The sequence below is a fragment of the Sinohyriopsis cumingii genome, chromosome 16, assembly GCF_028554795.1.
Source record: "Sinohyriopsis cumingii isolate HCF-2022 chromosome 16, ASM2855479v2, whole genome shotgun sequence".
Taxonomy (NCBI): Eukaryota; Metazoa; Mollusca; class Bivalvia; order Unionida; family Unionidae; genus Sinohyriopsis; species Sinohyriopsis cumingii.
In genome coordinates, this window is record NC_142976.1 from 77,720,079 (window position 1) to 77,747,297 (window position 27,219).

At 35.3% G+C, this 27,219-nt stretch overlaps 1 protein-coding gene across 1 annotated transcript in view; it reads left to right on the plus strand.

Annotated features, from left to right (window-relative positions):
• Positions 1-27,219, plus strand: part of LOC149780851 (uncharacterized) — a 172,607-nt gene that overhangs the window by 120,194 nt on the left and 25,194 nt on the right. The window contains exons 22-28 of the mRNA XM_089937935.1: positions 3,899-4,132; positions 5,246-5,449; positions 5,800-5,981; positions 15,346-15,547; positions 16,633-16,784; positions 21,166-22,438; positions 26,660-26,895. Coding sequence (XP_089794061.1) covers positions 3,899-4,132; positions 5,246-5,449; positions 5,800-5,981; positions 15,346-15,547; positions 16,633-16,784; positions 21,166-22,438; positions 26,660-26,895 — 2,483 coding nt within the window. The remainder of the gene's footprint in view (positions 1-3,898; positions 4,133-5,245; positions 5,450-5,799; positions 5,982-15,345; positions 15,548-16,632; positions 16,785-21,165; positions 22,439-26,659; positions 26,896-27,219) is intronic.

The following is a 27,219-nucleotide window of genomic DNA, read 5'->3' on the forward strand; positions in this document are numbered from 1 at the left end:
TTATAATTATCATGTGAAACAGATGACCTATTCTGTTACAATAAAAACATAAAGTCATACAAGTGTACTGAAATCGCATATGTTTTATGGAGGCCCACTATCCCTATTTACAAGTACTATATGCTGTAATATTTTTGGCTTTGATTTTCTTTAGTACCAAAATTAGTACCAAAATTTACTAAATATTTATGTTACAAAAATTAATGTATATTTTTTCAAATATGATTACAGTAAAAACTGTTATGAGTGATCACCTGTCATTTCTGACCATAATCATAATGCATGGAACAATTTTATTATATAAATGCTCTGTCATGAGCATCCACCAGCTGAACGTGATCAATGATCATGATGTATTGGCAGAATATGCATTTGACACTGCTGTGAATGACCGCATTGCAAAAACGGGGATAAATTCCATTGACCTTTATTTAATCTAATTACTGCTTATACATTATATATATATAAATATATATATATATATATATATATATATATATATATATATATATATATATATTTTTTTTTTTTTTTAAAGAGGCTGGCTACTGGTATCTGAAACTTTGTAGGTGTGCTTGTAGTGTTTTATGTTTGATTGTAAACAGACTAAAGTACTTGTAGAATACATGTAGTCTGGTTCCCTAGCTTATTATAGCTACAAGTAGGATCCATTATCCAGCTGTATGAATGACCATATTGTGAGAACAGACAGACACCATTGACTTTTATGGAATTATTTGTAACAACGATCACTTGAATAGTAAAGATTGTTCTGATCAAACACATGAAAAGAACAAGAAGGAGAAGGATTCTGGCTGCCGATTTGTATTTTGTGAGAGATGTTAAAGTCCATAAACCAGGCTAATGTACATGTCACGATTAATTAATTCATATTGCCTGGAGGTGAATACAGTCTTTGTCTATTACACTAGCAAGTGAGAATCATTTGCAGGATTCGATAGATAGCGTTAAAGGCTTGTGATGTTGTTTTTTATTCTGTTTTTTTTCTTCTACCAGTGTTACAATGATTACATCCCAGCTACCAAGCCGTCTTCTATTCAAGTTGGGGCGACCCAGTTGCACACTTTGTTTATAGAATTAATCCCTGTGTGTCTTCTTTGAATTAAGCCATTGACTTTTTCTCTGAGTAAATGATTCTGTTTCTGGATGAGATAACTGTTTCTTTTTACAGTAATATTGCTAGAAATGCAATAAAGATGTAAAGATTTTTCAGTTTCCCAAAGCCTAGTCGAAACCGTCTTTTCAGTTGATTTTACAAGTGAGCAGTAATAATGTTAACACCTAGTACCTTAATAACAATGGAAGGACCTCCAGTTAAAATAACACAAATTTTAAAGGTCGAGAAAATAATTATTGTAACTGAAAGAAGTGAAAAAGGGCAGACCACTTGCAAAGTAGTGGTTTAAACATCGGTAAAACAAGTTTAGGATGTTATAAAGGAGAAGTAGTAAATTAGAAACAATTTCATATGCTATTACATTTGTATGTGATCTTTAAATGTAAATGTGAATTCATGTTTAATTATATCTTTATTGCTATATAAATGCATCCAATATTTTAGCAAGAACTTTTAACAAAGAATAGAATATGTACAGTGATTGTGGTTAATTTTCTTTAAATTGCTCTGAAACTGGACTTTGGAAGAGACCACCTGTCTTGAGAGACTATTGTATTTTTTGGCAGAAGAAGTGGTCTCTCATAACAGGTTTTACTGTACTTAAATTAATTTCTATTTTGAGAATGATAACATTCCCTACGACTTTTGGAGGCTGATATAGTATATATTGCATTTGCTTACAAACCTGATGTCAGTTGAGGGAAAACTGAATGGCGTGCACAACACCCCTATTTATAACATTCTGTTGCACTACAGGGGCCCCGAGTGGCAGAGTGGTCTAAAGTGCTCACCATTATGGATCACTGCCATCTCACCTCATGTCAGTGTGGGTTCGAGTCTCGGTCTCAGCCAGTGTGCCTACGTGAGAAAGCTTGCCAGTAGGTTCTCATGGGTCGGTGGTTCTTTCTGGGGTTTTCCTGGGTTTTTTCTTCCTCCTCCATTTATACTGGCCATCATGTATAACCTATCTTGTGAAAAAATGGCATTAAACCAAACAACCACAAACAACAACTGTTGCACTGCACCATGTAATATTCTTCAAAAATAGTTCATTTTGCTAACAGGTGTTTAAGACACAATCAATATTATATGTCATTAAAATATTTGTGATTCAAGACAAATATTGAATGCTAATTATATTATTATACTTTTAATTACAAATGTGTGAACCAACACTAAAATCATGTCAGACGTATAACAGTAAACATTGGCCTCCAAATGAGTTGGTGGTGTGGGAAAGTTAGAACATACCCAATGCGGATGTGTCATCATTTGCAGAAGATTGTAAACAATCTGAAACTAAATATTTACCAAGCTTTACCTTTACACATGTGACATGAGAATGGTATATATTAGTAAATCACAACAAATCTCTACCAAAAACTAAATAGTTTGAACTCATGTAAAATTTGTAACAATACTTCAAACCTAAGAGGACATAAGCAGAGTTATTCATATTTTCATCTTCACATAAATGAATTTATAATACCCATGAGAAATATTTAATAGATGAAACCAGTGATGCTAATTATTTTGTGACGTCACATTGTAGCAGTGACATAAACAGTGTTTTTATTTTACATAATTGGTAAAGTTTCAAGGCAGTAGAAATACTTGCATTTCTTTGTTTTTATAGGGGATTGAGGTGTCCCTGTTTCATTTGTGTGTCTGCCCCTTCAAGTGGCAATATTTAAAAAAAATTGTGATTTTATTTTCTTTTCTTCAAAAATTGATACCCAGGGGGCCAGGTGGTTACACAACTTACAGTCACTGTCTTGATTTTGTACTACATGAATTGACAAGTGACCGCAAACATTGGTATCCCTTTCAAAATGTTTTCTAAATCTAAAATACGATTCTAAATGTAAAATATCATGAGTTTCATTACTCTGCAATCACTGTCTCTGGATGCCATATTTTGTGTAAATAAAAGTCCTATGTCACATGGATAGTATATGCCCAACTTCATTAACAATATGGTCTTATATACATTCAGTATGGGAAAATATTATATTTCCTACTTTAATGCAAAAAGGAATGGAACTTGGTTTATAGTTTATAATAAACGGAATTCACTTTTCCTGCATGTCTTTCATCCTTTGAAAAGATCACTCCAGCAGTCTAGTGGTTAGAGCTACTGCCTCATATGCGGGAGGTCGCAGGTTTGAATCCCAGTCAAGTTATACCAAAGACTTATAAAAATGGTACATACAGCTGCCTTGCTGGGCACTCTGCATTAAGAGGCTAGTGTTAGGACTGATTGGCCTGGTTCAGGATAATGTGACTGGGTGGGACAGATGCTACATGTCTGCGACATGATGTCCCAGTGATTGACATCACTATAAACTGCCACACTGTGGACATTGTAGGGATATGACAGAAAAATCGTTAAAGCTACATTAAAAATCCAACACACACACAGACCTCTTTGAAAGCTTAAAGCATGTATTTTCAAAGATATGGAGGAATACATTATAACCAAGGGTTGCATAATTCTTCTATGAGGACAAAGATTACAAGTTGGAGCTATGCATCAGAAAGCTGGTTATAATTTTCAGACTAAGAAAAAATGATTCATTTGATGTGTTTATTTCAAAAGATAAAACCTATTTTCACTGTTGCATCTTCAAGTCAATATTTTGATTCAGTCATGAGAAAACATTTCCACTTTTTTCTACCAGTTTTACTCAGTTAGTCCAGCAGCATGAGAGCATCTGATTCAACAGAGTTAATTTAGACTATCCATTACATTTTTCTCAGGAATTATTATGTGGAAGATTCCATCACAGACTGTGAGAGTGAGAGATTCACTGGTACACAAAGTGATCACCCATGAACTACTTCAGAAACATCTCAGCCTGTACTACCTCCATAGTGATGTGGCAGCCATATTGAATCCAACCTTGACACAGTGTCTGGGCATTGAGATGCTGACAACAGAGCATCTGATTCAAATTGGGAAAACCATGATACAAAACATAGAGGGCGTCTGTGGTAAGTGCAGTTAATTTCATCAGTATGGCCTTTATAAAGCACACATAATATTTAATGATCAAGCAAAGTTTTTGTGTTATGTTGATTGCACCATAAATTCGAACAATACAGATGCACATTTTTTCACAATGAGTAAGTCATAACACTGCAGGAAACCAGAGAACATAGAGGAGACCTTTACCCTTGGATGATTGACTGTCTGCCTTTGCAAATCTCTGAACTGTGGAATGAATTCAGTCATTGCAGGAAACCGAAGAATATGGAGGAGTTTGTGAACCTTAGATGATTGAATGCCTACTTTAGCACATCTCTGAAGTGGTGAACAAACCCAAGAGGCTGCAGTGGTGCAAAGCAGACACAATTTTGCCACCCTGACAGTCTGTCAGTATCTGGGATCTATAACGTTCAAGCTGCCAGATATCCTCACCCTCTCTGTCATAACCTATTCACTACATATGATTTACAGATGTATCCAATAGCTACTCAAGTTTGCCCACTATGACATATGCCCTGTAATTAAGTCTGAACAAGAGAGATCTTGCTCTTACATCTAAAATAGTTCCAGAATAATGATTTAGCAACGAGACATAGTTTGTTAGATAGGTAACTAAACACAGATGGAAATGTTATAAAATATATAGATGTAAGATAGAGATGGATACATACAAACATACATACATACATACATACATACATACATACATACATACACACACACAAACACACACACACACACACAGATACACATACATACATACATACATACATACATACATACGATTATTGGATAGGATCACAAGTAAATTGTGTGGGAGTTCACTTTGGATTAAGCTAAAGACCACTTAACAGCCTATAGATGTAACGTGATTGTTTCTTCTGTAGCAAACTTTGCTGTTATGACTTTACGTCTATAACAGAACTTATCTTTGGGACCCAACATTTGCATATACAGAGCTCTTTATAATGAACAATTTTATTCTGACCTGAAACCATGGTGGTAAAGCAATGCTGTACAGGATGTAAAAGTTACAAAATGGTCTTATCTCTCCAAACATTGATACCAAAGTTTTCGTGAAGTACATAAAGAACATTTCAAAGCTATACATTTTTCAGGAGATGAGGACATTTTGAATATTTCCTACTGGCTTGCCTGCATCTATCGCAGCATGGATGAGTTTCAGTACAATGAGGATTACGTCAAGCTTCTGCAAGACATGAAGATTATCCCACTCAGTGATGGAAGCTTTGTTGCCCTTACTGAGAGGACCGTTTTCTTCCCAGTCATTGGTATCCAACAGGAAGGAAAGGCCCAGAATGGTATACAGTCTTTAGCTCTAATAGTTTTTAAGTATTTGCATCAGTATTTTATATTTGGAAGATGTACACAAAATTTAATTTATAGAATGTTAAATTTCTTCAGAAGAAAGTGAAAATTTAATTTAAGAGAACAATACAGTGTGCCTTGGTCTTCAAATGGACAGGCTAAAAATCAAGATTTGGAAATAGTGAAAATGTTAGCAATTTTTACAATCCTTGTAGATGAGGAAACCACTTAAATACTGATTTATTTTGAGTTTTCAATTCAATACCAAATACAAAAGAAATATCTTGTGAAATAGTGAAAATATTTATTATTTGCAAGCTTGAAATTATTTTTTTTTCTTCAGATTATCAGCAGATTCTGCAACAAGATCTGCACAGCATCCATGACGCTCTGGTGAAAACATCAGATGATGAAATAAATTCCCAGGTACACAAACTTCTACTCAGATTAGGGGTCAAGCAGATCTCACCAGATGAAGTTATCCATCATCACATTCTGCCTGTACTCAAATCTCAGGAATGGAAGGTAAGTTTGATTAAACCTTTTTAATTTGATCATACAACAAGCTCTAAAACAACATGCTTTTGACTTGTACAACATTTTCTCAATGTCTCAAGCATTAGAATGAGGTGGTATGTGCAGTGGAAAATAGCAGAGAACATGGAGAACACTACCAATCATGCATGGGTGATGAAACTCCCATACATATGCACTAATTGGAAGTCAGACTGATCTGCATCCACATTATACAATAGCAGCTAAGGGTCTACATTGTTTGCAGTTGGAATCTCTGTAAATTCAAATGTATTTATGAGGTACCTTGTGATATGTTTTGTGATTGTCCCTATTGACAGTTTTAAGTAAATATCTAACAGTGAAACATATGTTCAAGTAAATAAGGCCATCTTGGGTATAAGAGAGAGATCCACAAAATGGTGTACTACATAAGAGAAAGATCCACAAACTGGAGTATTACATAAGATGAAGATCCACAAACTGGAGTACTACCTAAGAGAAGGATCCACAAACTGGAGTACTACATAAGAGAAGGATCCACAAAATGGAATACTACATAAGAGGATCCACAAAATGGAGTACTATATAAGAGGAGGATCCACAAAATGGAATACTACATAAGAGGAAGACCCACAAAATGGAGTACTACATAGAGGAAGATCCACAAAATGGAGTATTACATAAGAAGTGGATCCACAAAATGGAGTACTACACAAGAGGAAGATCCACAAATGGAGTAATACATAAGAGGAAGATCCACAAACTGGAATATTACATAACAGAAGGACCCACAAACTGAAGTACTACATAAGAGGATTATCCACAAAATGCAGGACTAACAAAAGCTAAATTTTTCTCAAAAGCACAAAAACTAGTTGCCCAAAAATATTTTAATTCACAGTTCTGGCAATCTTACATTCTATTTCTTCTTTAGATCTAAATAAAAATGCAATACAGATGACAGAAAATATTTTTATTGTTTGGCCTATGATGAATATCATAAAAGACCACACTTGGCATGCATAATGCATAATTTCCATTGTTTAGATTTGATATCTGGCATTAACTTCTGAATGCAGTTTTTGTAAAGTGGAATATCATCTTGAGAGTAAAGGTCAAAGAGAAAACAGATCAAGGTCACAGCGTGCAGTGTTTCGAGGCCAGTGCCTAGCCATGAATGAAATCAGACATTTCAGGTATGTTTACTATTGAGTATAAAATATCTTTTGGGATTTTGAGGTCAAATGTTTGAAGGTCAAAGTCACAGTTGCCAGTGAAAAGTTTTTTTTATTTTTTTATTTTATAAAAATGATTATTAAACAGTTGGTACCCTTTTCATACATTGTGTGCAGTTTAATATCAGATCATAAACACTACATGTGAATGTTACATTTTCTGTTCATTGATTAAGCTTTGAATGAAATCAGGGTGGTTAATCGTTAGGTATGAGGGCCTTTTATTTCCAAACGCACTTGTCAATAAAATCTCACAAGTTATATTATTAACAATTAATGCCTTACTCACCTAAAGAAGGCAACATGCATCAAAACAATTTTTATCCTTTTCCAGCTAGCAAACTGACCAAGGTCAAGTTAGGGACCTGAATGTCCAATAATCCCAAATGTGTACAGATATTGTGATTAAAATTTAACTGGTAAGTTAGAAGAGTAATATCTATTCCTTATTTGTCAAAACCTGCTTCAATTAGTAATGGAACACTAACAAATGCCAACTCAACTTTCTGGACTTGTGAGTGGACAAAAGTTACTTGGAAACATGAGCTTGCCCAAACTGATTTGATCTTGGCCCAGGAGTTGGGCTTGTTGATTTTGTAAATCATTGTCATGTGTCCCTGTGATCAGACTCCTCAGTCATAGCCAACATAATGAATATTTGTTTATCTTTCTTGCTTGGACTATGTACATAGTACACACATGTCAGTTAACTATAACAGTTTTTACCTTTGTTGTTGTCTTTAAATATCTTTTAGGCTAATCATATACCTTTGTTGGTTGTTTGAGTGTTTATCTCCTCAGTCTTTGCTCTATTTTCTATGTTCCTTTTGTTAATTTGGAACCGTTTTTGCGCCTTGCTTAGCAAGTGAAGTTGCAGTAAATTGTAATCCCCATTGTAATTCTGGTGCTAGAATAAGTATTGCCTATCCTGTTAGGGTTTCTGAAGTTTTATTTGGTCTCTGCCACTAGCTATCAAGTTCATTCTCTGGACTGACCTCTTAAAGACCTTACTAGACTCTGCTACATTGCAAGTGGGGATATTGACTGGGGGGTTGCACTAACTTCCCAGTTAAAACCTAGGGGCCCTAGACATGATTGCCTCACCAGCCAATATCTTTTTGGTGACACCTTCACTGTCTTGACTACACAAGGATCCGCTCCAATCCCTCTGGAGTTCAAATTCATACACATATTATCATACCCATATAAAAAACTTGGAAATGCAGGCAATGTTCCTAGGCCTACAGGGGTGTGTACCTCAGATAACACATATATGTATCATACCCATATAAACAAGTTGGAAATGCAGGCAATGTTTCTAGGCATACAGGGATGTATTCCTCAGGTAACATATATATGTATCATACCCATATAAACAAGTTGGAAATGCAGGCAGTGTTCCTAGTTGTACAGGGGTGTATACCTCAGATAACACATATATGTATCATAAACAAGTTGGAAATGCAGGCAGTGTTCCTTGGCATACAGGGGTGTGTACCTCAGATAACACATATATGTATCATACCCATATAAACAAGTTGGAAATGCAGGGAGTGTTCCTAGTTGTACAGGGGTGTATACCTCAGATAACACATATATGTATCATAAACAAGTTGGAAATGCAGGCAGTGTTCCTTGGCATACAGGGGTGTGTACCTCAGATAACACATATATGTATCATACTCATATAAACAAGTTGGAAATGCAGGCAGTGTTCCTAGGCCTACAGGGTTGTGTACCTCGGATAACACATGTATGTAGCGTACTTCCATCATCAGGGAATTACAGGTGCTCATTCACTTTGCTTGGAAGTCTGGAATCTCCTTCAGTGGGCATCCTTTGAGGAGACCACTCACTTACTGCATCCACCATATCATGGGCAAAAGAAATATCTTGGAGAATAGTCTGTCCCCACAGGGCCATGTGATCCTCACGGAATCGTCTCTGTACTTGTTGGTAGCCACTGCACCAATTACAGAGTCATTTTTCCAACTGTTGAGGAGACCATTAGTAGACTTGCTTGTATAATACTGAACAACAAGTTCCCTCTATATATCCCAAGTACTGAACCAGAATGTCTGGATATTGGATGAATGCAGTCAAAAGTGGGATGTCTGTATTTGCCTTTCCAAAAGTAGTTCAGCAAGTAAACCAGTAAGACAGGATTTCCCCATTTCAGCTTTTTCTGGTAGACCACAGACATACATATAGACAAGAGCCCAATGGCCTTGGTTCAGCAGCCTACTTGACCTGTTGGCAGATGATCCCAGGAGAATACCACAGAGGAGGGATCTGCTGTCATAACACAGGGCATCTCTCCTCTACAAGAATCTGCCATTTTCTCCAGCTCATCTCAAACACTTTATCTATTAGGCTTCCGTTTCCAGGGTTTGGTGGTGCAGAATTGAGAATCTTCTGTAATTGGTGCTGTAGGAAATGTGTTGATCCTTTTAAATGTAGTTGTTGACTTTCTTTTCTCCATTTTTGAGAAAAGAGATTGTACTGACTGTCCATTAGGGGCTAAAGTGCAGCCCTTTTTTAACACTCTTTAGTTTTCTTGGGTTCCACCACTGGGTCAGATCCTCATATTTCTGATGATCCACTTCAGAGATTCATAACTCTCATTGATGCTTAGATGGAGTCTTCAGTGTGTTCTTTTAATGTTGTTAAAATCATATATTAACCTTCAGGTGACTCTTCCATAAGGAACCTCCCCTTAGACTGTTTTCTGCTCTTGTTAGTATCATTGAGGCAAACTTTATGCCTTATCAGTGTTTACAGTTTATCAGTAACTATGGTTTGGTTCCCTTTCTTTGCCAGTCTGGGTTTTCAGCTAAGAATCGGCTACCTTCATTAGCTGTAGTGCATATTGAGATTCCCAGTTTAAGTTTTATCTGTACTGAGGATGATCAGGATAGGCTCTTTTGTTCATCGAGGGCTTTATGGGTTGGTTTGTTTTTTGCAATATCATTTATTTTCATTGGGCTCTATTTTCTTGGTTTTGTAAAACAAGGCATTTTCGTGGGTACTTAAATTCCTGGTTTTGCCTTTCAAAGTTTGCATATTAGTAGATATTTAATCTCATGGTTTAACAAATACCCAAAATAAAGAATACAAAAGAAAAAAAATCTATGCCGATGCAAACAACAGTCACTTTAATGCTTAAAACAATACTCCCACTGGTATGAGCACAAATCAAAGACCTGGCAAGTTCAGTACTTACACTGTATTTTTGACCAAGTGAATAACATCAGTCGAAGCCGATGCAGCCAACAACACTAAAATAATACTTCCATCAGTATGAGCACAAATTAAACACCTGTCAAGATTAATCACTTTCGCCATATTTTTGTTTGAGTGCTCAACATCAAAGGAAGCCGACGCAGCCAACAACACTAGGCCAATTGGTTATTAAAGTACATATGAATGATCTCTTACTTAAACCACTGTCCATCAAGTTGCACCATTATATATTTTGACATTCATGGCAGCAACACAGTGGAATTCCTAACCGGTCATAAGCTGTAAACATGTCACAGGTGTTTGCTTACCAGATAGCTAATGACACAGTAGAACCCCTGCTTTGGTCACTGTCCCAGAAAAGAAAGTGAGGAGAGTATAACAGTTATAACGAGGAAATCTGGGCAAAGATAGCCAGATACTCCATCGATAATGGTGTTGCCAAGGCAGCCCGCAAATTCAGTAGCGATCTGAGTTGTACAGTCAGTGAGACCACTGTACGGAGTATGCGGGACCAATACATAAAGTTAAAAAAGCAACTTGGGCAAGGTCTTTCTTATTTACCCAAATCACCCAGGGGCAATTCTTCGATGCTAGGAAGCATGCTTGATGCTGAGATACAAGACTGGATCAAGAAAGTATTAATGGAGGAGTGATCAATTTTAGGATTGTGATGGCTGGGGCAGAGGCAGTGATCACCAAGCGTGCTTGCAGCCAGCTGGCACATTACAGTGGACACATCAGCATCACCAAGTATTGGGTGAGGTCACTACTTTGCTGTATGTAATTTGTTAAGCAGAAAGGAACAACAAGCATAAAACAGCTGCCCCATGATTTTGAAGACATTAAGAAAATGTTCTTGAAAAAGGTTAACACTAGTGAAACAGCACAATATTCCAGACTGTCTTATAATAAATTGGGATCAGACTGGTTGCCAACTGGTGCCAGCTGGCAACTGGATGATGGAAGCCCGTGGATCTAAGCAAGCATCAGTTTCTGCACTTTATGACAAGAGGCAGATTACGATTTTACTCGCAGTAACAAAATCCGGAACTCTCCTGCCCCCACAAGTCATTTATGCAGGGAAGACTGACAGATGCCTGCCTAAGGGTGTATTTTTTCCTGACCACTGTGATGTGACTCCAACAGATTTGCACTGGAGTTACGAAGAATCTTTATGTTAAAGGGATAATATCATCATTCCATATGTAAACAAAACACGTGATCGGCTGCCCCTTGCACAATGCAATCAGCAAGCAGTGGCAATATTTGATTTGTTTAGAACCCACCAAAGTGTGAAGATACTAACTAAATGGAAAGACAGTGGAATCACTCCTTTGTTTATGCCTGCCTCCTTTACAGACCAACTTCAACCACTAGACTTGACATTAAATAAAAAGTACAAGGAAGAATTAAAGTCACACTTCCACGAGTGGTATGCTAAACAGGTCATGGACGCCATTATGAAAAAAGAAGATGTTACTGGTGATGACCAGTGTACAGTATTAGTAAACCTTCCAACCTCATTAATCAAACCAATTCACGCTGAATGGATAATTGCAGATCTTGCGACAATGAGTGAATGATCAGACCTAATTATCAGTGGTTTTGAGAAAGCTGGACTTGTTTAATTCAGCAATTTGGGGATTATTTACCAGAGGCGCATTTGTGAGTACCATGAATCTTGATTGACACGATGTTGATATAGTGGCTTTGTCCAAAAATCTGTGAAGTATGAGCTTTAATTCTCTGCTGTAATTAGTGTATATACATAGTGTTTCATTAAGAATGTTTCAAGAAATAGTTACAGTATTTTACAGGATTGTTGTTCTTTTGGATTAAAAATGCATGGATAAAATGAATTGTGCTTTCAGAAGGATTTAAATGTTTCAACAACAGTTGTACTCGAATGAAGGATCAATTTGAATAAGTAATAAATTTAATTTTCATATACTGTTATTTTGTAGTATTTTTTCTTTCATATTTTCAGTATTATTATTGTTTGAATTTTTATGCTTTTTCTGTTTTCTCTCTATTCTTACTTACCTCACGTATCGATTTAAGGCAGTGAGTGTAAAATTACAGCTATTGGATACCTTATCGAATATACAGTATATAATGATTTTTAATTCTTGATTTAAAATGTTAAAATAAAAAATAAAACACATGTAAAGCTAATATATAATTACCAGATTATATTATTGACCTTGATTTATCAAATGCTAGTAGCTGTGTTAATCTCTTGGAATGAAACACTGTAAGAAAACGGGGGGAGGGGCATCATCCTATGTGGCTTTTTTGTAAGGGATTTAAATTTGTGGTTTGGGGTATTAATGAAAACCACAAAAATTGGTCCCCCACGAAAATTGATGATACTACAGTATTTGATTTCCTCTAAAGTGAGAAGGAAGGGTCAGAATCGTTGCTTTCTTCGTCTTCAAGAGGGGTTGTCCTCACTATTAAGAGATCATGTCAGTCCTTCATTGAGAGGGAACTTTACAAGAACTAAAACCCAAGAAATTAGGGATATTTCTACATGTATGGTGGCCTACTTGAATCACACGTCTTTGGGTAATGTTATAAGAGTCACCTTTTGGTGCTGTCACACTAACTTCTCTTCCCTTTACCTACAATCTTTGGCACAACTGAGAGAAGACATTTTTGTTGTTGGGTCCAATATTGATTGCACAGCATGTGATCCAATCTTATTTCAGCATATACAATAGTGAACACTCCTACCATACGTTTAAGAGCAATTGTTTTGACACAAAAAGTTCAGATAAAGGTTTTAAAAATGTATGGAAATGGGAATGGTTGAAGCAAAAAGTTAACGGAAATTTAGCTGTTCAGTTTATAAGAAAACTTAATGCTAGAGGACTGGCATTTTGTGAACTCTGCAAGAAAGATCTGAATTACGGTATTCATGGTTGGAAGAATTTGGAACAGCACCTACTAAAGAAGCTGCATACAGAAAAATTGAAGCTCAGAAGGCATCTGGAAAAAGTGCAGTTAATTACTATATGAAGAAAGATTTCTTGCATGAGGGAACAGATGTAGCCCTCTGTCAGAATATGTGCACTGCATGTCGCAATACATGCACCAGCTTGAAAGGAAAAAGGCTCTCATTGAGAAGGAAAAGAAACGATTGCACATTGAGCCCAGAAAGTCAGTGTGGTGACAAAAAGGAAGACTAAAGAAATCTTTGCCAAAGCTGCAAAAAGAGCTCAACTGGCATATCAACAGGTTGTGTCCATTGGAGAAAAAGACAAGTGAATGTATGGGATTATTTGTGTATAGTTGATGTACTTGGATGTTTATTTTACAGATTTGTTATGAAAAGAGAGAAGTATAATATATTTGCTGCAAAAAATTGACAAATTATTGTGACTTACATATGATGTGAACACTGACATGCATGTGAAATAACTTCAAGATCAATAGTATTGGAGAACAAATTCATGTGACAATAAATATTGTGAAATTATTGAAGTCAAGTTGAACATTTTTGGTAAGTTTGTTAGTTTTTCAAACGATTATTTTGGTTTATTTTATCATAAGTTGCACCAGGAGCATTTTTTTATGAGTGTAAAATTCGTTTTTGACCCCCAGATCAGGAGTGCTGCCCCTCGAGACCCCGTTGACAGAGGACCCCAAACCCACTTAAGAATTTTTCAGCTTTTTTTTATGGAAGACCAAAATCATGTCTGTCATACCCAAATGAGTCATCTCATACCCAAAGCAGTGGTCATTTAACACCCAGTACTATAGTCATTTTGTACTTAAAACTAAAAGTTGTTTATTGCCTACATTTTAGTATAAATATAACCATCAAGATTATATAAAAAATATATTTTCTTTGTATTTTAAATTGTTAGATATTTGATTTCAGGCATTGCCTTGGTGACATGTGTATGCTGTGTGTATTATAGATTTGTATTGCTGGCAGAATCCAAGCATGCCTAAGTTTATTCAGTTACATAAAACATTAAATATATAGCTTTAAAATACAGAAGTAAATATATGTCAAATGCAGTGCCAAGTTAAATGTACCCTCCCACCCTTTCTGTGAATGTATTTATGTGCATTATATTTTGGAGGATAACAAAATAAAACAGATATTGCCAAGCAATGAAAATACATTTTCACATGCCAGTTATGTGACAAACTTGTTAGCTTTTTGTGAATGGTGAAATTGTCCAAAACTTTTGCAAAAGTGTTTTTGCAGCCAGCAGTCTACAGAAAAATGGTTTGGCAGTCTGGATAGTATACCGTGGTCTGCAGTTTGAGTACCAAGGAAGTAACAGTTGACAAAAGTTGAAATTAGCACCAGTATTGGTCATTGGAGATGACAAATTTAATTATCTGCTTTCATCCCATTATCAGAAGATTGTCAAATTTCTGGTTGCTTTGAGTGGCTAAACAATTTTAATTGTTTCAACCGTGTTAGTCATCACTGAATAAAATCTAATGTTTGTCGATTTGAATAACTGCAAAAGAAAGGACTTATCAGTTATTTAAATCTGGTCAGTATTTTCTTTTTGTATTTTCTTGCAATGTGAATATATATATATATATATATATATATATATATATATATATATATATATATATATTGCCCCTACCTCCACAAACCAAATTTCACATCATTGTTTTGATCAGGGGTTCAACATGAAGGCTTTGGCCTTATTATCAGACTATGAAATAATAGGTGAAATTAGTAGATATAAAGGTTGGGGATAGTTTAAATATGATTGTGTGAAATGGTCTCCAGATTACATGGTCCACTCTAGCTCATGGATCATTTAGAAATAAACAGTTAAACCGGGTATTTATCTGTTGAAATAGATACCTATTTTCCAAGTCATTATTTCTGAAGCAATAATTTTTGCTGTTTTCAGGAAAAGGCTAGAGACACTCTGGTGGGATACATTGTTTTCATCAAAGAGCATACAGATCATAATCCCAGCCTCTGCAACTTAGAAGAACTGAAGGAAGTAGTACAACTTGTCACTAATCATGGAGTGCTTAATCCTGTAGAACAGCCCATCCATTTTACTCCTCTTTATGGAAGCAAGATTAACTTAGAAAGAACTTTTCAAGGTAAGCTTGATGTTTGTATGCTGATTCAGTTAACTTTATGACCGTACCTATGTTTGCACTGAAAATTGCCAAAATTTAGTGATTGCAGATTTAGAGACTTATACCATTGCGAGCAGATTGTGGCTTTGTAGTTGCTGACTTCACTAGTGTTAGATATTTTTTAAGTTTATGTAAGTGCTGCTTTTTTTAAAAGAACATGAAGAAACACATAATTAATTGGTAAATCAAAACTTCATTAGATGAAGAAAGAAACTTTCAGTGAAAGAAAAAGGAATTATCAAACAAAATATTAGTTAATATTGGAATTAAGCCTTTTCAGACACTGACCTGAAAATTGCTTATGTCAGTATTTTCAAAACCAAATATGATACATATTTGGAAGGTACTTGTACCATTTTAGCATGCCCTTAATGTGAGCTGGTTGATATTCTTGGACTTATTTGTTCCAGTATATCCCAATCAACCCAGCCCAATTATCTAAAGTCTAAATGACACACACTTTGATAATTGATGAACTTAATGTCCCTTCACATTTTTGCTGATTTGCAGACTGTACCTGCTTGTATAATGTTGTGGAATACCTTTACACTGTTAAGATGGAAACTTTAAACTTTGATTATCATTAGAGAATGCTTGTGGGTTGCACAACAGTTGTAAAATTTTATCCAGAAGAGTGGGTTCATATGCTGCTATTGGATCAGCCCAAGTTGGTTTCCATGGTGTCTTCCTGAGCAGGGAACTTTAACAACAGTTGCTTTGGTTGATATAAACCTCACATGTATGTGTGCCATAAAACACCAAAACAAACAATATCTGATTTTTTTCTTCCCAAGCTTTGCAAAATATTGACATTGTTGAACATTTGTATAAATTTGATAAATTTATAATATATATATATATATATATATATAAAAATAATCTCTCCTTTTAATAAAAATGAAAAATCTCCTTTTCCTTGAGGGTTACGACTAGATATTGCTGAATGAGAGTTTTCTCATGAACAGACTGACAGATGGACAGTATCCTAATAAAACTTGGCTGAAGATGAGGACAAAAATGTGATAAATTTCTGTCTTTGTGCACAGGTTATGACTGGATATTGCTAGATAGCTGTTATCTCATGAACAGTCATAATCAGCTGGATGTATATCGGTGGCGTGATTTTTTCATCAAACTTGGGGTGACAGACTTCTTGGATGTGAAAAAGGAGGAGGTGCACCTCGATGCAAATACTTTGGTCTGTACATATTTATGTTCCACTCACCCTTACAAACCAGTGGTGATGATGCAAAATAATTTTTGAAGATGTAATTATATCTAGTCAATATTTAATCATTGGACTGAAAATATTCACAACAAAAGTTTAAATTGAATATTTGGAACATTGTAAAGTTTGAGCTTAATGTTTTCGCTTCACCATGTTTTCACCAACTTCTCAAGCGAAAATTTATTTCATCCAAATGTCAGGGTCCAAAACAGTTGAAGGTAACTCTTGCATAACATGTACCAACATAGATTTGCACACAGAAAAGTAACAGTAAGTTGATAGAGCCTGTACTCATAATTTAAAGTTAAGATTTCATCCATTTAATGCATATGTTGTGAAAAGCTGACATACTAGAAGATTCTTGATTTCTTCCAGGAGATTATTCTAAATAATGTCACTAGAGTATAGAAATGAGTCTTTCTTTTGTTTTAGAATTCCATTGTTTATGACTGTCACTGATTTAAGACAAGGAGTGCATTTAAAAGTATTTATCAAGTAATCTGAGGTAGAATTAGCAGAAATGTTGGCTTTTTGAAAAGTAAGTCATTCTTGAAAAGGTAGGATTTGTAAGGTCTCTTTTCAACGTTTCTGGTTTACTTATCTGGTATTATTGTACGAGTTTGTTTTGCAGCTGAACAGTTTTCTTAACATTAACATCAGCTTTATTTCCCCATATTGTATTACAACAGTCAGACTGAATGTAACTTGGTATTGTTTTTGCATGAAATACAGTAGCTTCATTTTTCCTTCTATCCAGACATAGGATTATGTTTTCTTTCTAATGAAACTTATTTGATTTGACCCAAGTAAATTCTTGTCGACCAGAATACCATGAATTTTGTACTTGGAAACCAGTTTCAGTTTTTCATTATTATTGGAAAGCATCATGTCATTGGTTTTTACTTTTGATTGGGGGGGGGGGGTTGAACAAAACTTATGTTTAATTTGTATTTACAACCATACCATTTTCCTTACACAAATATTTGAAGCCTGTGTTTAGTGCCATTTGAAGATTTTTTTATTGTCTAGTTGATTTTTGTATCCATATTCATGAGAGAAAGCAGTATTGTCTGCATAAAGATTAGTTCATGATAATGAATTTTCATAATATAGTGGAAGGTTGTTTATGAAAATAAGAAACAAAAGTGGCCTGGCTATTGATCCTTGTGGAACACCCCATTTTATTTTATTTTCAGATACATGTCTGTTTTTAGTGACTTTCTGAAACCCTGTACTTAAGTATGTAGCGAACCATCTGTTTTGTGACATCTATATTACAAAATCAATAACTTTTCAAAATTCACTGGTTTCTAAAGTTTTCATCCTGTCATATTATGCTCACACACACACACACACACACACACACACACACACACATATATATATATATATATATATATATATATATATATATATATATATATATATATATATATATATATATACACACACACACACACACACACACACATACATACATACATACATACATACATACATACATATACATGTCTCTACAATAACAGGTGCTGATGCTTTTAAAAGTCTTGGGCTTATCTAATCTTTCTGTATATAATTATCTCAGGACTGGCAGGTGCTGGTGCTTTTAAAAGTCTTGGGCCTATTTAATCATTCTGTATATAATTATCTCAGGACTGGCAGGTGCTGGTGCTTTTAAAAGTCTTGGGCCTATTTAATCATTCTGTATATAATTATCTCAGGACTGGCAGGTGCTGGTGCTTTTAAAAGTCTTGGGCCTATTTAATCATTCTGTATATAATTATCTCAGGACTGGCAGGTGCTGGTGCTTTTAAAAGTCTTGGGCCTATCTAATCATTCTGTATATAATTATTTCAGCACTGGCAGGTGCTGTTGCTTTTAAAATGTCTTGGGCCTGTCTAATCATTCTGTATATAATTGCACTGGCAGATTCCGATGCTTTTAAAACTCTTGGGTCTATTTAGTCATTCTGTATATAATTATCTCAGGACTGTCAGGTGCTGGTGCTTTTAAAAGTCTTGGGCCTATCTAATCATTCTGTATGTAACTGTCTCTGCAATAGCAGGTGCTGATGCTTTTAGGCCCAATCTTGTGCAAGCATCAGCACCTGCTGTTGCAGAGACAAAGATTTTTCCCATTGTAAAAGTCTGGTCAGGCAATTGAAAATACTTATGAAAAAATTATCATGTTAAAAAATATAATTAATATGTATATTTTCCATTGACAAGTAATTGATCATTAAATTATGTGGATACCTACAGCCAAGTGTCCGAATTATCTCTGTATGGATCCATATCTGAATGCTGGGTGGTTGCTATCATTAAGAAGCCACATGTCATGTGTTGGCTGCTAATTATGTAAGTAATCATAGTCTATACTAACAGCCACTCGGGGGGGGGAACAATTTAAGAAACAAGACTGCAGAATTTTCATCTTCTGTCAACACACCAACATATGGTAGCTGTATATTTCTTACTTAATGCTTATGATCTAGTATTACTCTTTCTGATTGATCTGTTGAGCCTGTGTGTGATTTGGATTTTTAACATAGCTTTTAACAATTTTTCAGTCATCTCGCTACGATGTTTGCAATGTGGCAGTTTATAGTGATGTCTAGCACTGGGGCATCATGCCACAGACATGTAGCATGATGTTCTACCCAGTCACACTATCCAGACACCAGGCCTACCAGTCCTAACACTAATCTCTTAATGCTGACCATCTAGCAGGGCAGCTTTTAGTTACATTTTTATAAGTCTTTGGTATGACTCAGCTGGGGTTTGAACCTGAAACCTCCCACATCCAAAGCAGATGCTCTAATCATTAGGCCACCAGAACGGTTGATTGATCTGTTGAAAAAATGGGCATTTGCAGTAGAGCATGTGACAGTTACTCCTGTTGGCTAACTTTAGCTATAGCAATGTGACAAATTTAAACAATCAAACCAATCATAATTGGTGTAGCATATTATATTGGCTTGCTGGGTCATGGCTACACAAAAGTTCCAAATAGGCTATTTACAGTTCCTGACAGTTCAAACATGGGATTAATAATAGCAATGGATTAACAAAAGTCTGAACTACAACTCAAAAAAAACATAAAATATGGGTATGTTTGTGGTCAGGACTTGTAGAAAGCAATGGACAGCAAAGGAGTGTCAGAGAAGGAATGTGTGTGATTATCTTTTACTTGATGATCTTAAATAAATCAAACAAGAATATAAATTTGTAGGAACTATTCCATTCGCAGGACTGATCAATGGTAAGTCACATGCATTCTGTGAAATTAGGACTAGCTCTATATATATATATATATATATATATATATATATATATATATATATATATATATATATATATGACAAAAGTTGTTATTTAATTTTTATTATGGTATTCTTTGGGGCATCTGCAGTAATTTACTGAGTAACTGAAAGAATCTGCTGGGTAACCTCTGGTTACTCAAGGACAACCATGGATTTTTTAAAAATTTCTGTCTCCTCTTAACACTCCCAACTTAACAAGCCAACAACCATTGATATTAGTGTTGTTTCACAAGAACTATTTTGACAAAACCAGTTTGGTTATCATGTTTGCGGTCATTGAGACAAGTTTCAAATGACTCCTGCATGTGCGTTTAAATTCACTTTGAAAAAGCTGAAAAGATAGAAAAAGGCTAAAAAAATTTAAAAAGTCACCTGTTCCCATGCCTTGTGTAGTGGAATTACCTTAGCAGTTTTCCCTAGATGGAGAGATTTAACCATCAAGTTCAGAATCTGTTGTTTTAGTAATGTCATTGCTTTGCAGATATTTTAAAACAGATATTAAATTTTTTTCTTCATTAAGTTTAAACGTCATTTTCTGTTGGCTTCTCAGCACATAATCACTTGAGCTCCAAGTAATTTGATAGTTTTAGGAAGCTTAGAGGTGACTACAAGTGTCGTCAGTACAAAAAACATAAATATTTGTTGATGGAATATAATCTTGTTCTTGAATTTTCTAGTTACTAATTTAATGAATATTCTACAAATAGTTCTAGGCTTGTTCTTATTTTCATAGATAATTTTTTATGATGCATCTTTTTAACCTTTTCTATGATTGTTGTTACTTTATTTCTCCAAATTGTATACTCTTCAACACTGAAGCTTTCAAGTAGTCTCTTGTTTTAATAGCATCCAGTATTTCTGGAGTAATACAGTCTGGTTGATGATCATTTTTTATTTTTGGCATTTTTAATGGTTAGAGTCGATTGACTACATTTATAAAGAAATTATTGATGTTCCTAAAATATCATCTATCTTTTTAATATCTTATGGTGGAGAGAAAAATTCCATGCAAGATGTATTTTACATTAGAGTGATTCATCCTGGGCACCATTGAAAGACCTATGGCCCAAATCCAGTGAGTATGTAATACAAGACTTCACCTGTAAAGAATTGACAGCCCTAATTCAGACCAACAAATTCCTTGATGGCCCAGTCTACCAGCAGCAAATGAGGGACTTGTGTGAACTTCTTGACCATGAATGGGACACCAAATACTCAGACTACACTGTGACTCAAGTTTGTGATTCATCAGGCAATCGGTTGCAAGAGACAGAAACATCAATCAGTATTGCACTAAGGACACTAAGCTGGTTGCCTGCAAGAAGGACCAAGTTGACTCCACAACGAAATGGAGAAGTCATGGTATCTACAGAAGTTTTGATGATGCAGCCATCTTGTCTATATATAAGGTCACCGCCTGTTGAGAAATTAGTTGCTCATAATGTTTTTTATGTAGAAGCTACATTGTCTCCAAAAAGTTCATTTTCACAGTTCTTGAGGTTAAAAAATTCCCTTGATATAGAAACTGTCAAGAACTTTTTACTTGAATGGAGTGCCAGAACCTTAGTTGGCGAGCCTGCAGTTTTCTGCACATCACTACAGCACATGAAGAATGTCTACAGCTATTTATATTCTGAATTATCTCGCAAACAGGTTCAGGATCTCTTTAGAGACAATCCTGTCATTTTTGTTCCTGACAGAAATGTGTCTTACTCTTTGCAATCAGATATTGTTGCTGGAAAAATGCTTTCACGTTTGGAAATTTGGATTGAAGATCAAACAGGTTTGTTTGACAAATATCATTCTCTCCTCGAGGAATTTCACTCTGAAATTTGCAAGAAAAGAACAATAAGTGACTACTACATAGATAACACAGACATTTTGGAGCTTTTTAGCAGAGAAATGAATATTAATCATCAACCACAGGCCATGGAATATGCTGAACTTTTGACGCTTATCACAGGCGTGTATTCAGCTAAGGACCCTAACATTTTGCCTGATATTTTCCACATCTACAGTGTAACTGGTAGGTTATTATCCACTGCACCAGAAGGAATGGACCAACTCACAGCACAAATGGTTTTAAAGACAAACAAGGAAAATATGGGGAAATATCTCAGAAAACAGAAAGTCTTGATTTCAAAGTGCAATGTTTGGGTCAGCCCAGATGACTTTCCAATGATTGCAGACAATTTGGAATGGGAGAAAATGTTCAGAGATAAGGAAAACATATGCTTCTTGCAGATAGAGGAGAAAATGTCGAGACAGCTCATCAGAGGAAAAAACATCAGTGGAAGACCAGGTTTGTAGCTTAATCAGTTACAGAATATATATTCCCAGTTAGGCTTTATACCAAGAAATGATTTCTCTAAGTCTGTCCCTCTCACTGTCCATTCATAAATTTGTTGGTTCTGGAACACAACTCAAAATTCACTTTAGATAAGAACATGGTAGATGTATTAGACTAGTGGTCCACATGTGGTATTCACAATTCTTTAGTTTCAGTATTTTATATATTTTTTTTGTCCATCTTCCCATCACTTCTCTAAACCCTTGTTTCCAGCGCAAGTTTTTGTAGATGTGTGTTATGTAATCAATATATGTTTTTTAAACGAAGTTCCCTTATGTCATGTGTTACATAAAAGGTCTCTTAAATTTGTAAAATAATGGTAATCTGGTATAAGGATATGGCTACCATTATTAAAAATAGAAATACCTCTAAAGTACCAGTTGTGAAACAGAATTTAACCAGAATTCAATATAAAGAAGACTTGTAATTTCATACAAATTATGTCTATCTGCCATATTTGTTGACATTGCTGAAAAATCGTCTCAAAAACTGTGCAACAGGATTTTACCGAATTTGACAGAACTCGACATGAAGGCCTTTCTATATTACACAAGTGATGCTGCTGCACTAATTAATAAGGCAATTGTTACTAAAAATAGAAAAACCTTCCAATAACTTTTTCTCAAAAAGTTGCTAACAAAAGTTGACCAATTTGAAAGAAAGCATCATGGCATAAGGCCTTGCCAGTTTGCACAAATAATGCCAATCTGCCATCCTGGCCTTGCCAGTTTACACAAATAATGCCAATCTGCCATCCTGTAGCTTCAGTTACTATAAATTATAAAACTTTAAAGGCAAGAAAACATCACTAACCCAGATTTCTTGTCCAACTGCAATTTGACATTAGCTAGCTGGCAGTATGTTGACAGTTTACATGTAAACTGTCAGTATGCTGTTTTGTCGTCCAGTATGGCTGCCATTACTAAAATATAAAAACATCTATATGTCAGAGAAAGCATTATACTAACATGTATTTCTTGGTTATGCCCTTGCAAGTGTCATTATAATGTAATTGTTGAAGAAATGAATGTGCAATTGATATATAACATAAGGCTCAGAGGAATGAAGTATTAAGTCTGTGAGTAGCATTAAGTAGGCAAGACATGAATCTTAATGTCTCATATTCAGACATTTGGCATAAAATACTTTGTTCCAGAGTTTGAGATAAATTGAAGGACTGATGTTAGAAGTGTTTTTGACACAGAATCCTAACATTGTTGATGTTGGCACCATTGCTACCACAAGTTTGCCATGTAATGGTGTGGCTTATTTTTGATATCAGTAATATGATTGGGGTATTTCCTGTCTGGAAAGATCCAGTTACACAGGTAATAGTACAGCATTAAAATAATTTTACACCCAACCTTCAGTCCCTACATTTTAAGTGAGGGGTTGACAGTAGTAAAATTGCACAATCATTTTAAATATAAAATCAACTTCCTCCCAAATTCCTCAGTCTTTTTTTTAAAAAAATTTAATGGGGGGGGGGAGACATAAGTTGTTAGGATTTTACATGTTCCCGTACATCACCACCTGACTGGGTGTAGTGGGCATTTCCTTAAAATGATTATCCATCCTGATCTTTACATATATTCTCTGGGCCCCGAGTGGCCTAAAGCGCTCTCTGTTACGGATCACTACCATCTCACCTCTGCATGGGTTCGAGTCACAGATTCAGCCAATGTGGGTATGTGAGAAAGCTTGCCAGTAGCTTCTCATGGGTTGGTGGTTCTTTCCAGGGTTTTCCCGGGTTCTTCCTCCACCATTATCACTGGCCGCCATATATAGCCTATCGTGTGCTGAAAAGTGGCATTAAACCCTACAACAACAACAACAACAACGTATATATTCTCTTACTTAGATACAACACAACACACACATGCACTCACACAAACACATACACTCACAAATATTGTACATAAAGAACCATTCATGCAAACCCCAAGGTGTTTACAATGCCTGTTTGTTTAATGTGAAAGTATAGAAAAACATAGAATGCCTCAATCAATCACACTTGCATGCTCCAGTGTGTCCAGATGAGGTGAAAGAAACAAATCCAGCGCTTAATCACATTAGACAATATTTTATGATTGTAAATATAATTGAATCAAAGAAAGAAAACTAAAATTATTAGAGGAGATATGGTAAGTTTTTAGCTCTTTATTTAAATTACACTTGGCAATCAGCTCTTTGTAATGCTCTACTATTAAATATATATCTTTATTGGTAATACTAAGCATTTATTCCATATTCATTCATTTTTTTTTTTAAATCTCTAGCTTATGGGATGGTCCATCATCCAACTGTTCATTGGCACAAGTTTGTTACCGCTACTCCTTCTAAACTCCTTAGAGGATTGTCGTGAAACTTGACATGCACATTCATGCCGTGGTCTTGTTGGTCCTTTATAAAAATGGTTCTGCTTGCACAAAAATAGTATGGCCACCATGGCAGCCATTTTGAAATTCTTCTTATTGCTATTCTTCCTGAATGCATGGGCATGTTAACATACGGCGTACAATAAAAGACTTCATATGATGTCTAGTTGGGTCCAAGTAAAAATGGTGCTGATATGACATCCAGTTTGGCAACATCTTGAAAATTTTATTACAACTACTTCAGAATGGATGGTCATATTAACATGAGGTTTTCACTGAAAGACTTATGTCTGAGTTGGTCTTGGATGAAAATGATGCTAATGTGAGGTCCAATATTTGCCTGACAGCCAATTTCAGAATCTTGTTATCGCTGCTCTTTCTGACTCGATGGTCATATCAACATAGGATTTTCACAAAAGGCTTCATATGATATCTGGATGGTCCTACTGCTCCAGGGGCCTAGTGGTTAGAGCATCCGCCTTGGATGCAGGAGGTCATGGGCTCGATCCCTGGCCAAGTCATACCATAGACTTATTAAAAATGGTACTAACAGCTGCCTCGCTTGGTGCTCAGCATTAAGAGGTTAGCGTTAGGACTGGTTGGCCTGGTATCAGGATAATGTGACTGGGTGGAACATCATGCTACATGTCTGTGGCATGATGCCCCAGCGCTAGACATCACTATAAACTGCCACACTATAGACATTGTAGCAATATGACTGTAAAATTGTTAAAGATACATTAAAAATCCAAGTCACACACACACTCAGGTTGGTCCTAAATTAAAATGGTGCTGATCCAATGTACAATATGGCTGGTAATATCAACCTGGGTTTTTTAGCAAAAAGACTTCTTTTGATGTCTAGTTGGTCCTTAATAAAAATTGTGCTGATTTGACACCCAGTATGACCACTATGGCTGCCATCTCGAAAATCTTATCACTATTTAAGCTGAATGGATATCAAAATGTTGAGCTTTCACTGAAAGACTTCTTATGATGTCTAGTTGGTCCAAAATGAAAATGGTAAAGATCCATTTCCATAATGGTGACCAATTTGAAAATCTTTTTATTGCTACTTCTGAATGGATGATCATGTCAAAATGGGCTTTCACAAAAAGATTTTTTATGATTAGTTGCTATAAAATCATTATGAAATGGTGTTTTCACCAAAACATATCAAATGATCTCTTCTTTGCCCAAAATGAATGTGGTGCCTTGCAAACATCCAATATGTGCACCACAGCAGCTAATATGAAAAATTATTTTTTGTTGAAGAATATTAGAGATGGTTTTAACACTTGCCAGTTAAAAGGAATAAAAAAGGTCACATCTTGAATTCTTGGAAATTCTTTTCACCTAGTAGAGCATCACTCCCTTTTAGAGACTTTTGTTATTATTCCTTTTCTCTCATCTTTTCATCCTGGTTGATTTTTGTGGTAATTTTGGCTGTTTTTTTTTTTAAATCTCAAGTGTATTTGTTCATTTTCATTCACTTTCAAATTTAGGCACAGGGTCTGAAATATGGGAAACATATTTTCTTTACCAGTTATTGCATGTATTATTAAATTAGATGTTTAATTACAAATTTATAATTACTGTAATGCAGACAAAGTGGTCAAGGTGCTTTACTTATAAAAATTAATTTTTGCTGTTAACTGAAGTGCAGAGTGTAGGAACTGACTGGAAATGTTTTCAAGAGTAATTCTTTTTTTTTCCAAGTTACATTGAACTATTTGGTGATTTTCAGAAAGCTACCCAAGCATAATTTGGTTACATGTTTGTCAATTTGTTACAGATGAGTACAGTAAAGAGATGGTTCATCTGTTTCTAGAGATATGTGGTGTGAAGAAACTGAGTGAATGTGTGGAGATGCAGCACACAACAGAATTTGTCCAGGAGTGTCCCAAGTTACAGCTGTACATTCACCAAATAATATCCACATTACAGCAATACCTGGCCAGCAGATATCCAGGCATCTATCAAACTCATGGCAAAATAAAAGATGTTTTGAAAGATTCAAGGTTTTTCCAGGTATATTGAATCCACATTTATCTGGATTTTGTTTTTCTGCATGTCTTTAAACAGATGTATGTTATTCTTTAAAGTGGTGATTTACACTGGTCCCTCACTATAAGGTGTCTTAGTATAAAACAGTCCCATTTATAAGGCAGGTATGATCATAGACCCCATTACATTATTGAGTAATATGTATAATATGCCCCAGTATAATGTACCTTATTGTAAGATAGTCATTTTTATAAGGCAGGTATGATCATAAATCCCATTACATTATGTAATACTGTGTATAATATACCTCAGTATAATGTACCTCATTGTAAGACAGTTATTTTTATT